Source organism: Candoia aspera, chromosome 3 (genome assembly GCF_035149785.1).
Source record: "Candoia aspera isolate rCanAsp1 chromosome 3, rCanAsp1.hap2, whole genome shotgun sequence".
Classification (NCBI taxonomy): domain Eukaryota; kingdom Metazoa; phylum Chordata; class Lepidosauria; order Squamata; family Boidae; genus Candoia; species Candoia aspera.
In genome coordinates, this window is record NC_086155.1 from 2580825 (window position 1) to 2596728 (window position 15904).

At 53.9% G+C, this 15904-nt stretch overlaps 1 protein-coding gene across 3 annotated transcripts in view; it reads left to right on the top strand.

Moving 5' to 3' along the window:
• The first annotated feature begins 2391 nt into the window (after positions 1 to 2391).
• BCL2L1 (BCL2 like 1) overlaps positions 2392 to 15904 on the top strand; it is a 38697-nt gene continuing 25184 nt past the window's right edge. For 2 of the 3 annotated variants that reach the window (XM_063296811.1, XM_063296813.1), the window contains exons 1-2: positions 2392 to 2614; positions 6722 to 7391. In XM_063296811.1, coding sequence (XP_063152881.1) covers positions 6843 to 7391 — 549 coding nt within the window. In that variant the 5' untranslated portion in view covers positions 2392 to 2614; positions 6722 to 6842. The remainder of the gene's footprint in view (positions 2615 to 6721; positions 7392 to 15904) is intronic. The other variant, XM_063296812.1, reaches the window with a different exon arrangement.

Sequence of the window (15904 nt, forward strand, 5' to 3'; positions counted from 1 at the left end):
TCATCAGCAGGTTGCTCTCTAAGAACTGAATGGAACTGGATCAAAGGGGGTGGGGGAGAAAACCCTGCATGAGAAAGACTGGGCTTGAAAATGGCCCAATGCAACTGGGGCTGTGGAGGAAAATAATCCAGAAAACAAAAGGCAGTTTGGAAGGGGGGGCAGCAGTTTGGAAAGCTGCCGAGTGATCCCTTCTGAGCCAGCTCTTTCTTGGTCATGTGACCTGTAGCATGGGGGGGGGGGATGCAGCCAGCCCTGTTGTTCCTGGTGCACACATACAAAAATGCCTTGGTACCCACGCAGGCACACAGACAACACATCTCCCCTGGCCAGACCCTCACAGAGACATAGGCAACACCTAGGCACACATTCTGGGGAGGAAATGCACCCATGCACACAAGCAATGCATCATTTCATTATGCAAGAAAATACGTTTCCAGTGCCCACTGTTGGTGAAGGAGTTAGAAATCGACTGGGTCTTCCTGACTTTACTGCTCTCTTCAGCCCTGTCCTGGCACCCGAGGCAACCTGCAAGTTCAAAAGCTTGAATATGTGGGGAAAGGCATCAAGAGGTGCTGGAGAGATTCATTTTCCTGTTTTCACAAACAAGGCCGCTGCCATCTCTAAAACTCGGCGCTGATTGCTTGGTTCTGACTTCCTTGAATTGCAAAGTAGCAGACCTGCTTTTAAACGAAAATATCTAGCAACTAATTTTGTTAACACTATTATATGCAGCTGGCAGCACAGCAATGTGGCAGGCACAAAATATGTTTTCATTATTTCATTGCTGAGAATCACATCCTTCCACCTCAGTTGTTCAGCGGCCCCTCCAAACGCAGCAGTAATTGGCAGCAGGAGCACAACTTTTTTTCTTGTTATCTGCACCAGCTCCCCTTTTTATTTCCACACTTTCACAGAAATCCTGGAACGCTCTCCCCCTGCCCTCCCTCCCTGCTGACGTTTTCCCATGATATTCGTATGTCTGTATTTTGTCATAATGAAAGGAGGGACTTGCAACAAACCCTTTTAGAACAGGGTTCATGACATCCCTGAAGACAGATCCACACTTGACGAGATTGTCCCTAAAGAACAAGGACTTAGATAATGGCTGCCCAGTTGGCAATTCTTTTGTGTGCCCACTTTTCTCAGACAGTATTGCCAGGGTTTTCCAATGTTCCACAAGAACTGGATGGGGTCCTATAAAAGCCGAAAGCACCCAACCCTCTTCACTCAAGCCAGCTGATTTTCTATCGCTAGAGCAGTATTTCTCAAGCTCAGCAACTTTAAGATGCGTGGACTTCAACTCCCAGAATTCCCCAGCTGGCTGGGGAATTCTGGAAGTCCACTGGGGAATTCTGGGAGTTGAAGTCCACACATCATAAAGTTGCTGAGCTTGACAAACATTGCATTAGAGCTTTGCCCCTTGATAAGGGATTCTGGGATTATTTTTTAAACTAATCGGCGCTGTGGCCTGAAAAAAGTTTGAAAAATCCTGGTCTAGACAAGGGTGCAAAGTTACATGGAGCCCAGCAACATCCCTTTCATGATCCCAGAGTGGGTGAAATCTAAGATTCTCCTTGCATCTTTGGGAGTTTCAGCAAGACTTAAGGACAAAGGGGTGCCTTAAGGTATCTCACAAGTGTCAGGGTGAAATATTTCCTTGCCTCTGTCACTTTTGCAGTCAGACCCTCAACACAAGATGCAAAAAGCCCAGCACAACCCTGAGGCTGATGGAATTGCACAGGCCTGTCTTAGGAAGATGAAGAATTGTTTAGTTATCCAGAATGTACATTTGCAGCAAAGCCTTTCTGGAGAGGGAGAGGAAGGAATTCCAATTGCTCATCAAGTAAAAAGGTCAAGTTTAAACCTGCATTTCTGCTGGATGGACATGCAGCCAGGAGAGCAGTAACTACAAGCATATTCCACAACTTGGGGGTCTGGAAGGAAAAAAGACATTGCTACGAAGATTAAAGCCCAAATCCAAAGCACTGAAGCACAACAGAAGAGCCATTATGCCTAACTGGGTGTCTCTTTTTCTTCCAGACGTTGTAGGAGAGCTGTGTAAGTCTATGCTGGCAAAAAACCAGGAGTCTGGTAGCTAACAATTTTTATTATTTTTTTTTAGATTTTCTGCCTGAGCTATTAGTGTTATTAAAAGGTGGAGGAAAAAAAACAGACAAAAAATTATAGGGAGTCCACAAATGGTAATGTTTAGGCGCTGAACCAGGAGAGGGCGCCCCAACCCTTCTCTGGGCTGCTGGTTCCTCTGGGCAAGCGCGTTGATTTCATAGGGAAGTAACTCCGCCCCATCCGCTCTACGTTTTTCGCATGCGCGTTCACTCCGAGTCGCGCATGCGCCCGGCCTGCTCTAAAGGCGCGGTTGTGGCGCATGCGCATTCTTCCTTCGCCCGGCCGGTCAGAACGAGTCAGCACTCGCGGAGAAACCGCCGCTTAGTGCGCAGGAAAAACGCAGTGCCGTAGCCGCTGAAGCCACCGGCCCCTTTCGGGGTCCCGTTCTAGCGGTTCGAGCCGGCCGCTTCCCCTCAGAAGTAGCTGGGAACCGAGGCCGGTAAAGAGAAGCGGGGCCGGGGGCGGGGCGTCTTCGGCATTTTTCGAGGTAAGGGCGGAGATTGGGGAAGATTGACAGGAATGGCGGCCAACGGGAGCAATCGTGCGATGCGCCCTCCCCTTTCCGCCTTCTCTTCTCTGTGATTGGCTGAGCGCGGGAAGAGGGGGGCCACGTTTGGCCCTATTTGAATATCAGAAAAATGAATGGAGATCGTGGGAGGGGGAGTGTGTGTGATCGGGAGCACGGGGGAGGGGGGTGTTTGGGGCAGCTCTTCCCGGATGGGGCCCTTTGCGGGGTGTTGGGCGACAACACCCCATGGTTCCCAACAGGCTCTTGCTTATGGGAGTTGTAGTCCAGCGTGTCTGGAGAAGTGCCACGTGGGGGGAGAGGGGAGGGCCGGGGTCGAACAAAGGGGTCTTCCAGGAAACCTCCTGGGGAGCTAATCGGGCCCCCCATTTTCGGGCTGGGCAGGAGAGGAACCGAGATGAAGAAAGGCCAGAAGGTTGTGCCTTTGCAGGGCCATTATTGCTGCGCTCTTGGTCACTCAACCTGGAACGTGGGCACTGCGTCTTCCAGAAAAGACCCTCCCCCCCCATTGAGGGAATGCTCTCCTGGCCTCTGCAGGGGACGGGGGCGGGGGGGGCGCTTCTGCCTGCGGTATGCTGGATGAGCATGGAAGGAAGGGCCTGGTGGGGCTGAGAAGGTGGGCGCGGAACGGGCTGGCTGGAACCGGGAAGAGGGAAAAGCGAATCGATTCTGCCACGGGCTGGCATAGGAAGGCAAAGTGTGAACTTAACATGAATAATGATGAAGCCCTCACCACCAGCAAAGTTCTGGTCACAAACAAGTTCAGGGGAGAATTGTGGCCCATCTCGAGTGCTCAGGACCCCTTGCAGAAGTAGGTGCCCTTCCAAGCCCATCCCTGGGGCAACTGTGTAGAAGTTACAAGATCGTCTTCCTAGGGCAGTGTTTCTCAAGCTTATCAGCTTTAAGATCTATGGACTTCAGCTCCCAGAATTCCCCCACCAGCCATGCTGGGAGCTGAAGTCCACAGATCTTAACGCTGATAAGCTTGAGAAACACTGCGCCAGAGGTAGCTGCAAGAGGCATTGCCCTTGGGAAAAGAAGGGAGTCCCTGCTGGATCTGATCAAAGGCTGAACTCGACAAACTTTCTGTTTCCCCATGAGCAGGGAAGTCATCCAGCTGATCCCCTACCGTTCCAGGGTGGTGAATCTAGATTTACATCTCTAATGTCTATATAATGCACCCTGTTTCCAGTACTGTTTTTTATTACACCTGTATCTTAATTGCTCACGTTGTAGCCGAGTTTGAGCAATGCTAATACCCTCAAGGACACCTTCTTCTGTGGCTCTGTTATTAATATAGCGAAGACATCAAAGCAGCTTTAGGTTTTAAAAAAGCAACGGCCGGATGTAATCAGGTCTCTGTAAACAGATAAATCACTGGCAAGGATATTGTATATTCGAAAGAGAAACTTTATGGAAGCTCAGGGAAGAATTTCCCCCATGTTCAAGAGAAAAACAGGCCTCTCTCTAATACTGGGGGAGGGGGGCACTCTAGCAAGAAGCCATCCTGCTTTCTAGGGGCTTCCCAAAAGTCAGAGTGACGTCAGAGCAGGGTCTTGCCTGCCACTGAAGTGTGTGTTCTTCTGCCCAAGTTTATTTGATGGGTGTGAGACCTCTTAAGTTGGGTGGTAGAGAGGACGACATGGGATTGAATTGTTGGAGGACTGTCGATCCCGTGCCCTGGTGGTTTCTGTGCAAAGGCCACGTGGATTCCCACAGCGGTGGTGCCCAGCTCACTGCTTCCAATTACCTGCCCTTCTCTATTTTTATTTATTTATTTATACTTCAAATTTAGTCACCGCCCCTCTCGCTCGGGGAGCTGAATCTTTTGGGGGGAGATGGGCGGTGGCAAAATTTGATAAATAAATTTAAAAAGCTGCGCTTTACTTTTCGTCTTGAGAAGGGCGCAGGTAAGTGGCGATGGCCCAGGCGGGCATAGGACCTTTGCATCGCAATTCCGAAGCCCTCTCCAGATGCATGCTGCTGCCCCACCCCCAAGTCTGGGTACCTTTCAGTTCATGTGCAACTTTCCGGGAAAATGGAGGGAAGTCCGGAATCGTGACTGATGTGAGGGAAAGGTACTTCTTTCTGTTTTCTGCCCCTGGCAAAAGTGTCAGAGAAGTCCCGTTGGTAGGTGGGCTGTGGCCTGTAGGGACCTGGAAGGAGGAGTGTGAGAGAGCCTGGGGTGGCGAAAGGCAAGTGGCCCCGAGGGGATGGGGAAGAAGAACCAGGATCCGGCTGCGGTTAGGAAAAGGTCTGGAAAAGCAGCGAGGCTGCTGCTTGTAAGGCCTGTACCTAGCCCAGCTCTTCGGCCCCGTAGCCTCTAAGGACGGCGTCCATCTTTCCCCACCAAGCTGAGGGTGGCTGTTTTGGCCTGACGGCGAGGGAGGACTTGCTTGCCCGGCTGGTGCAACAAACTGCCCTTCCCTGCCCGGGCTTGTCCTGGCTCCGTCGCCCATGGTCCCCTGGGGCAGGGCACGCTTCCTGGCTGTTGAATTCAGACGACCCGCATCCCCTCGGATTTCCAGCGGGCCGCACTGCTTGGCGGCCGGAGCCCAAGGCCGCTGCGTGGGTCCTGGCGCTCCGGCGAGGGGTTGTTTGGAAAAGCGCAAACGGGAGGAAACCCGGCTGGCGAGGCGGCCAGCAGTAGAGGGTCGCCCCCGGCTCTGCGGCCGGAGGGGCCGGGCCGGGCGCTTGCGACTCCGGGTGGGGGCGCGGTTCCCCGGGAGGCGGGCGCCGTGGTCGGGAGGGCGGGCCGGAGCCTGCAGCGCTGGCCCGCCTCCCCGCTTGCTCCGCCCCGCGCGGCTCCCTCGGCTGAGATCCCCGGAGGATCCGAGGCGGTTTCTCCCTTTCCAGGGTGAGTACCGGGCGCGCCAGCTGCTCTGGCGGCGTCCCGGCCAGCCTGTCGGGAAGGAGGGCTCCGGGGGGGCCCCGGGCCCTGGCAAAAGGAGGAAGCGGGGGGCAGCCGGCGGCTTCCCTCTGCGGCAGTTCCCGGGGAAGTTGGCTTCTGGGGCCGCGGGGCCCAGCGTCCGCTGGCTTCACCGGTTCCTGGGATCGGTCTCACGGGTGACTCGCCCCGGGGAGGGGGGGGCTCGTGGGGATGAGGGCTCCGGGTCCGGCCCCAGCATTTCCCCCGGAGGGCTCCGCCTCTCGGTTCTTCGCCCTCCGGGCTCGGCCGGGAGCAGCCAGCGCCAGCACGAACGCCGGAGCGCCCTCGGAGCGGGCGAAGAGAAACTTCGGCTTTCGGGGCGGCCCGCCGGGAGGAGGGGGCGGCCAAGGAGCCGCGTGTCCGGCGGGAAGCGGGGCGGCCGAGCCAGAAGCAGCCTGGGCGCTCTCGCGGCCTTCTGGCCGAGGGGATCTCCCCGGCGCTGGGCTTGGCGAGCCCTCGGAACCAGCTGTTCGTCCACCCTCCGGACTTCCTTCGAGCTCGGCCTTTTTAAACCGCTCCTTGCCCGTCTGTCCTCCTGCCCCGGCTGTTGGGAAATGCCCCTGCCCGAAGGCAGAGGCGGAGGATCGCGGCTCGTCCCTGGCCGACGTAGGTGGCCAGAAGCTCTTCTGCGAAGCCCCGGCCAGCCCTTGTCGCTTTAAAAAAAAAAAAAGCTACCACCAACAACCAGGAAGTGCTTTGATCCCAGGGAGGAGGGCGGGGGGGAGGCAGGGGGCGTGAAGAGGGAGGGGTCTCCATGCTTTACTGCTGCAGCAGAGCCGCAGCACTCAATCAAAGTGGCAGAGGGAGCCCTCCTGGGTTTGCCTCCATCTCCTCAGCCTGGCAGGCTGCAGCATCGCACCGGCCGCAGCTGGTCTGGCTTCAGGAGGTCGGTCGGAGAGGAGGCCCAGGGCCTGCCCAGGTGGCAAGCACCTAGCTCCTGTTGGGGACTGTCTGGGGGGCAGAATCCGCAGGGGGGGTTGAGTTGCTGGGCGGCCGATGATGATGGGACGAGATCCAAGGATGCTGCTCACGGACTCGTGAGCTTCCCGGAGCAGTGAGCTCCAGCGCTTCTGCACGCGGGAGGGCATGAAGTCTGCCACTGGCCCTTTAACTCTTCTCTTCTCTTCTCTGCAGTGAAGTTTTCATGTCTGAGGCTGGGGTGACCCTATCTGGGATGGAGAGGAGTGGCGTCCGTGTACGGTAACCAGGACAGCCCGTGTTCCAGACCATGGACTCACTGAGACACGCAGAGGTGTGAAAATGTCGAGTGGTAACCGGGCCCTCGTGGTGGACTTTATTTCCTACAAGCTGTCGCAGAGGGGCCACAGCTGGAGCGAGATCGAGGGAGACGACGAGAACAGAACGGAGCTGGCGGCCGGCGAGATGGGGGGCGTCCTCAACGGGAGCCCGTCTTGGCACCCCAGCCCCAGCCCTGTCGTGAACGGGGCCGCGGGCCACGCGAACCTCCTCGAAGGCCTGGAGGAGGGCCCCCAGTCTGACGTGAGGCAGACGCTGCGGGAGGCCGGGGACGAGTTTGAACTGAGGTACCGACGGGCCTTTAGCGACCTCACCTCCCAACTCCACATCACCCCCGGCACCGCGTACCAGAGCTTTGAGCAGGTGGTGAACGAACTCTTCCGGGACGGGGTGAACTGGGGGCGGATTGTGGCGTTTTTTTCCTTCGGCGGGGCCCTGTGCGTGGAGAGCGTTGACAAGGAGATGCGAGGCTTGGTGGAGCGGATCGCCACCTGGATGGCTACTTACCTGACTGACCATCTGGACCCCTGGATCCAAGATAACGGAGGCTGGGTAAGCACTGCCAAGGACGGGAGGGCAGAGTGGGGCCTCCTTGGTTTCTGTACCAAATCAGCTGTGCTGCGCTTCTGGCAGCGTCTGATTCCCACCTAGAGTGGGCTGAATGTGGAGGTGTAGCCGTGCGCCGTTCGAGAGGCAGCCTTTCTTGTGGCAAGAGAAAAGGGGTAATTATCTGTCGTCATGGCACCTTGTTTCTGGGAATTCCTCCCTTTCTCTTTGCAGAAAGTGGAAGAATCTGTGCCCTTTCACTCAGATAGGATTGCACGTCTGGCATTTTATCAGGGCACACAGAAACGGCCTGCCAGGTCGCGGGTGAAACCCCACCGGCCAGCATCTTGTTCCGTGATGAACCCCAGGCTGACTGTTCTGTTTCCCTTGCCTGCCTCGCGTGCAAAGGTCACTTTACTCAATTACAGAATTAAAATGCAGGAGGTATCATCTTGCCCTTGGTCCAGCTGTAGGACCGCCTCAAAAGTTTGTTCATTGGAACGGGCTCAAAGGCACATTGTCTGCCTTATCTTGTTTAATCTGGCAATGACCGTGGATGCAGAAAGATGGAAACTTAGCCGATCTCTCAGGTGAAGGTTGTGGCTGAGCGCAAACGTGAACTTTTTTTTTTTGTCCTCCATGCACATATGACTCCTTGGTCAGCACGCTGGACTAAGCTTTCACTTCTAGCTTCCAAAGCTCTCATTCAGGATTAGGACTGAAGTGGTTAAACACTTGTCTAGCCTCACAGATCAGCTTGGAATCCATTTCCAAAGCCGTGGGCCAGGGTTGTCCATTACGGGGGAGTGCCAGGGATCGGAGCTTATCCGTTAGCTGGATCTGCGAATGGTCGCAAGCCATCATTTTTCCAGGATGTGCAAACTACCCTACAGCCACAGTTACTCAGTATTGTTTCTGAACTATCTCGACCAGATAAATTTAGAATAAAGAAACTTCCAAATTGTTGCCTCTTCTACAACCGCAACATGGGATGGGAAAGAGGCAACACGTTGGAATCTGAAAACTTTTCTCTTCTGAATTTCCCTGAGGATACACCATTTGCATCCAGAACAACTTGGTTGCCATTAAACACCTGTTGTAGCTGCTGTTACAGAATTCATTTCTCTGATTTGTTCTGGGACTGGATTTGGGTCCTGAGGTGAGGCACGTGACTGGAAGGGGGTGGCCTGGCCTGAGAGTCCCTGGTAACCCTGGCTTCTTGATGGAAAGGCTGGGCTGTTCCTGGAACGGCAGCGCCACATTAATGCGTGTTGGCTTAGAGATGGAGGAGACCTCATCTGAGACTCGAGGGACTTGAGGTTCCTCACCATATGGCTTCCCCTTCCGTAGAAGCAGGCCCATCCCACGTCTAGCAAGTATGACTGGTCAGCCTGCTTGACAGGCTGGCTGCCCAGGAGGTCCAGGGAATGAATCACTTCCTGGATGCCTTGTGCATCACTGGGGCTAGTCTAGGCTTTCACCCCAGGGTGGTTGCCATATCCTCTTCCTCTTGAGGGAGGTCACAGTGGCAAGGCATACCTGGAGACCCACTTGGGCTCCCCCCCCCCCCGCTTTCTTTGGGCCCCTGAGGTCTCTCTAACAGACGCTCCTGTTGCACCCCTTAGCTGCAATGCACAAGTAAGGAAGCTGCAGTGCACAGACTTAGCTGGGCTCCCGAAGGCCACTACCATGGAGCCCTTGGGTGGAGCACTGCTGAGATTATGGCCTGCTAGAGAATGAGGGCCCTACCACCCAGTGTGCCAAAGGTGTCCTCCCCACATCTTTGACACACTCCGTTTGCCTCGGTGGGCTTCTGACCCCCTTCTGGTGCATTGCCTTACAAGCCCCGGAGCAGAGGCAAATGGGGGATTCTCTCCTGCTGCAGTGCAGGGCTACGCAGCTAATAATGCAGACGCCAGGTGGGGGATTCCCTGTGAGGCGACCAAGGCTGGGCAAGAGGAGGCAGGGAGAAGGCAGGGAGAGCATGTGGGGTGGGGGGGGCGCAGGAATGTCTGGCATGCAGATGTCCCGGGAGCGCAGCCTGGGGTGTGTCTGGCCAAACAGACCGGACCGGTTCCTCTTCCTCTTGGAGCACCTTGTGGGGGCAGGCCCCGTTCGGGCTTTCTTTTCCTCTCCCTTCCGCTTACCCCACCCCCTAACCTCCGGCTTCCAAGATTAGCCCTGGACCCAGTGGAGATTTCCACCGCCCTGTCGCTCTGGTGACGATGGGGCTGTATCCTGGAGACCAAGGCGATAATGTAATCTGATTTTGTAAACGAACTCCCTGGGGGGATTTAGATTAAATTGCTGATGGAAAGTCACTGGCCCTTGCCTGTCAAGGGGAGAGGGGGGAAGATCCCCCCCTCCTGCTCCCTCTCCCTCAGCTTGTACCCCCCTCTGAGAATGTTCCCTTTTTTGTGCCAGGCACAAATGCATTGTTTGGGCAAATATTTGTTCAAGCCCTTTGTGGGAGGAGCAGCAGCAGCAGCAGCAGCACAGTTCCAGGGTGGCATCCCTTTGGTCCCGGTCCCGGTCCCTGCTGCTCCCTCTCAGCTGGTCTGCTCTGGGTTGCAGCATCTCTTCTGCTCAGGTTGGCTTAAAGCAGGGATGCCGAGCCCCTCACAATCGCTGCACGGAGGAAACGCAGAAAGCGACGCGTGGAAAACTTGCCACCTTCCCCAACCCTTTTGAATACTCTGAAGCAGTTGCCTGCATGTTTAACATCATAGACTTTTATCCCACTTTTTCCACAAGGAGCTCCGGTCAGTTAGACAGTCTGCCTAGGGCAGGTTTAAGCGGAGAGAACGAATTGTCTGCTGAGTTTTACAGTTTGCAAGTTTGACTGATGTGCCATCAGGTGGTTTTTGACTCCTAGTAACCACATAGATAGATGCTCTAATCCAACTATATAGACTACTGCAATGCGCTCTACATGGGGCTACCCTTGAAGGGTATCCAGAAGCTACAGCTGGTGCAAAACGCAGCTGCGCAGGCGATCTTGGGTCTCCCAAGATCAACACATGTCACTCCTTTGCTCCGCGAGCTGCATTGGTTGCCAGTATGCTTCCGGGTCCAATCCAAGGTGTTGGTTATCACCTTTAAAGCCCTGCATGGCACGGGTCCAGGCCACCTAAGGGACCGTCTCCTCCCCATCACATCAGCCCGTCCCACCGGGCCATGTAGAGAGGGCATGCTACGGACCCCGTCTGCAAGAGAACTCCATCTGGCGGGGTCCAGGAGGCGGGCCTTCTCTGCAATAGCACCCGCCCTTTGGAATATCCTTCCCCCGGAAGTGAGACTGGCTCCCTCCCTCCTGGACTTTAGGAAACAGCTGAAGACCTGGCTCTGTAATTATGCCTGGGGCGGGAGGGAGACTAGCCATTCCTGAGGATGGTTAGTTTCTTAGAAAGACCCAGTTCTGCCTGCAAATCATAAAGAACTTTTAACCATCGAGGTTTTTATTATATTGATTGTATCTGTATTATAGGGTTTTATAGTTTTATATTGTTATCTATCTTTTATTGTAAACCGCCCAGAGTCCCTTTTGGGAGATGGGCGGTGATAAATTTGATTGATAAATAAATAAAATAAATAAACTTCCCATAGCCTGGTGCCCTCCAAACATTTAGGGCAGTGTTTCTCAACCGTGGCAGCGTTAAGATGCGTGGACTTCAACTCCCAGAATTCCCCAGCCAGCCATGCTGGCTGGGGAATTCTGGGAGTTGAAGTCCACGCATCTTAACGCTGCCACGGTTGAGAAACACTGGTTAGGGGGCTGCATCCTGCAGGCCATCCTGGAAGTTCTAATTATGATGTATCTCAAAGGCATTGCGTTGGAGAAGAAAAGTGAGGGGGCCTTGGTGAGGAATTTCACAGCCTGATCCCAGAAGACTGGCATCAGGAAACCTGGCTTCGTTTCACGACTCCTGTGCAGTCTTAGGTTTTGTTACCAAAGTTTTTTTTTTTTTAAATAACAGTTAACAAGTAAACATTGAACATGAAAAGAACATAAGGATAAAAAAACTCCCATAAAACAGAAATAACCTCCTTCCCAAGAAGCATCTGGAGATATACAGGGTGAACCCCAAGTGAGGCCCCCCAGGCCAATCACAATATGTCTTGCTAATTAATTTATTTTTTTTCAGAGAAAACATTACAGCATGTGTGTCCCATCAGGTGTCAAACACGTAAGGAACGGTTTAGAAGAAAATGGCAATCAGTTCAAACATTTCATGTAGTTTACGCAGTAAATTGTCTACAGGGGCTTGCTTTTAGTACACCCGGAATATCAGCACATGTGCACTTTTATGGAGAGAGATCCCAATTTTAGGCATCTACCTTCAGGAAGAATTGGGTAGGGAAAGTCTCCTTCAAGTTGAGCTCAGCTCCCGGCGCACGTCCGGGTCGGTTTCTTGGCAGCAGGACACGAGTGTCTTGCCACCGTCTTGAGTTTTTGGATTTCCCACTGGAGCCTGCAGCCCCAGTGCTCTGTCGAGGTCTCCCCTCCAAGTTCTAGCCAGGCATGAACCTGCTTAGCTTCGGTGCCTCGGTAAAGTCAGTGAGACTAGTATTCAGCATTTAGATCCAAAAGTATCTTGATATACATGGAGATCAACTATTAGGAGTTACTTTGCTGAGATAATTAAAAATGTGACATTTTTTAAAAAATAAAACAATCATTAAGGACAGCATTCTTCAAGACCTTTTTTTCTGCTCTCTTAATTTTTTCACTGATTAATTTTTCACTCCTATAGGCTGGGCCATCTCCATACATTGTGTTTACATGGACACAACTAGTTATTTGGAAAACCTGCTTCTAGCTCACCTGCCCGAGGGCTCAGCTTGCTCATCTAGCAAGGCCCATCTGGGACCTTGTATTAAAATAGCCACCTCATGCTGGAGAGCATTCTCCCACCTGCCCTGGAGCCACCTTCCACCAGAAATAGGCCTGGCGTCTGACTAATCAAAAGGTGCTAAAAATGTTGCTTTTTTTATCAGCCTTTGGGAAGATAGTTTAAGTATTTATTCTTTGTGCAGACATCTGTGTTTTCAGAGGAGAGATGCTCAGCTTTGCAGTGCTTAGCTGACGCAGATCTGGTGGCTGACAACCAGAACTAAATTAATTTCCTGCATCATTGTATGTGCTTGGTACAAAAGGGATGGAGAAGGGAACTGCAAGCGTTTGTAATGGGAATAAAGTTTTAGAAAGACGAGTCATTGTTAATTGCATCTGTTCTGCCAAACAGCAATAAAGGAGGATGCTGTCATGACTTAAGTCCTGTTTTGGTTGTGGCCCCATTGTTGTCTCGGGCCAGGAAGGGCTGGATTCAGGTTTTGGCTGTGGATCTTCACTGAGGATTTGAGCGGGTGGATTCCTGCCCCCAAGTCTTCCCAAGAGAGTTGTTATTTTGATCTCAGAAGCAGCAGCAGTAGCACGATGGAAATAGGCCTGTTTCCAGTGTTTCACCCTTTTTTCGGCTACACCGTTCTCTAGCGGAGCGAAGAGAAGCTTTGATTGCAAGTGCGGTTCCAGTGGCAGAAAGCGGGCTCCTGTCTCTACTAGAGCGCACATAGGTTGGGATCCCACCCTGAGATGGCTGTTCAGCCATTGTGACCAGCCTTTGGCTAGTGGTAATGGCTGCTGTGCACTGCCCTGACCTGAAAAACAGCTGGTGCATCAGCGAGGCCCAGAGAAGGTCTTCACTGTTGCACTGACCAGGACAAGGAACCCATTTGGCCCTGGCAGTGACCTGGGTCCAGATGCGTAGTGATTCCCCTTCTCTTCACTTTTGCCATTCTGTGCCGAAGCTGCCCACCCACCTTGGGTGCCAAGAAAGTGTTTTGCTCTCAATGGGAGAAGCAGCAGCGTTTTTCCTGCAGTGACCCCTCCACTGGGCTTATGGCCGGACAGTCTCTGGGATGGAGATGAATCTCTGTCTTCCCATGTGTTGCCGGCCCTGGGCAAGCCCACTCTTAACCTGCCGCTGCCCTGGCCTTGTTAGCCTGGGATTAGCAATCTCTCGAGGGGCAGGGAACAACCTTTGCCTGGCCCTCTCAAGCAATGCTGCTGTGGGAAGGGCGTAGCTGCCAAGAAAGAACTACCAAGAGGCATACATGTTCTGGCAGGCCTGCCCCTGGCAGGGAGCGTGCATTCCCCCGAGCCACCCAGCTTTTCATGGTCAGGAAGGATCTTGGCGAAGAAGACGGGGGCAGGAAGAACACATTTACTTGGAAGAGTTCTCCCTTTATGTCCTTGCTCTTCAAGACTTCAGAGTCGCGGAGAAACAGGCATTGGACGGGTGGGGGGTGGAGACCAGGCGGCCAAAGGACAGTTGGGGTCTGCTCAGGCCTGCCGGGAAGGCAGTGGTTGTCCTTTTCTCTTCCCTCGGAGGCATCTCACGGGCAGGTAGCTGGGTCAGCCCTGTGTACAAAGCTGAGTTTGGGGCTGTGGCCGAGAAGCAAATGCTCTCTGCCTCGGTCCAGCCGCGCTGCCTCTTCTGTGCTGCTGGGGGGCTGTCAGAGGAGTGGCCGGGTCAGGCGCCAGGAGGGCTCTGCGTCTCCCTAGCAATTGAACGGCAGTCATGTCTTCCAGCGTAAGGCGGCCACAGAGAGGGTAGAACTTGCCATTTTGAATATTAAGCGTATACCCGTGATCGTGTTTAATCGGTGTTGGAAAATTAAGCCTTAGCAGCTTTTTGTAAGCTCATTCAGAAATGTCTTTTTGGCACTGAGGCAGGCCTCTTGTCTCATGGGTTTGGAATCTGAGGAGGTATTGTAGGTGTGTCCGTGGACTCAAACAGGGCGACAAGGTGCATGTTAAAACCCCAGCCTGCTGATGAAGTCCTGAGCTGCCTGCTCTGTTCTTTGAGGAGTAGCCAGTTTGACTGAAGCTGGCATCAAAACTATGGGATGAATCCTAGCATGTTGGTCTGAGAAGAGTCAGTATTGTTGCTGGCGCTTGTCACGCGCAGAGTTACCGGTCTGGCACGTGATCCGGGCAACAGCGTTTGACTTGCCTGGCGAGGCCCACCTACAGGCTCACCTCTGACACCGTGGCACTCCAGCTTTGCAAAGCAAAGGAGCTGTTTTTTTCCCCCCATTACCAATATGGGTAACACTGATACTCAGTGCACTATGGACAGGAAAAATGATTGTGCTAAAGCTCAGCTGGAAAACCAACCTTTGGATACCATCAGGAATGGGTTATCGCGTTGGCTGTTTAGACAGGCTGTGGGTGGCTTAGGGGACTCCTGAAGATATGAGTGTTCTCTTTCGATTCTCTGCCAGAGATAATTCCTGGTGCCAGCACAGTGCTGGCACCCTGGTTCTGGTTTCGATGCACTACAGTATTGGATATCTCTTTTCCTCTTTGCTCAGCAGGATCCATGTCCCTAGCCTGACTCCCCTGCCGGACTTCGTGGAGCTCAGCTTCCCACGAACATCCAGCTGCCTCTCGGTGCCCCGAGCAGAGCCCGAGCCCTCAGCCGCAGGTGGGCCCTGCAGTTGGAGGGGCGGGGTGAGGCTGCGCTCTGCTCCCAGGCTGGCAGCCGCCCCAGCCAATTCGGAAGTGGGAGGGGTTTCTGTGGAGCTCTCCAGGAAATGCCAATGGAATGACTCCCCCCACCCCACCATTTCCTCTCCCAAGTCGCATTCCTGCTGCGGAGAATGTGTTGGAAAAGAGCCTGGGCAGGCCTTGACTTCTCTTCCTTTTTGCTTCAGTTTTCGGCTGTGGGGGGGGCTGATGCCGCAGGGAGCTGGTGCACATTTATTGGTTTTCTTTCTGAATCGGGAAGAAGTCTCGGCGCCTGGGATCTGGTGATCCCGCTCGGGTGCTGTGAACACTGTGAAGTTTGAATGCAGTTCTGTAATTCATTTCTTCTGTGTCAAGAGCACACCCCTGTTGCTTCTCACAGGAGAACCAGGTTGTCTTCAAGATGCTCCTCTGAGCCTGCAGGCCGAGCGGCTGTTCCTCGCCTCGGCTTCCAGGATGTGGTGGCAGCAGCTGCTGCAGCGGCAGCGCATGAGCCCAGGCACTCAGCTCCTGTCAGAGGGGAGAAAGCGCAGGGTGCCTGGCGCACCGGCCGCTGCTCAGAAAATGATGTAAGCCGCCGTTATGTAACAGGAATGCGAATGCGCTCAGGGAGCCCCGGGGCAGCGGGGTGGGGGGGAGGCCGAATGTCACTTCTGAGGAACCCTCTTTTCTTCGGTTCTCCTTTCCTTGCTGTGAAATCTGGGGAGCTGTGGATGCTAGTCCTGTCCTTTGAAAGGTTGCTAGCCATGCTCTGGCAGCTGTCACGTGAAGGCGGGGAGGGGGGGAAGGCTGGTGTGCCTTAACAAAAAATGCGGATGAGGTGCAGCTGGTCTGGCTCCTCACAGCCGCAGTGATGCGCAAAGGGTCCCTCCGAGTTATCCTACATAGCTGTGCTGAAAGAGAGAGGATGGTCGGGCACGCCGTTGCCTCTTCTCAGCCTTGCAGGCTGCCGCGTGGGGCTACAGATGGCCCTAAGCCGGAATGTGAT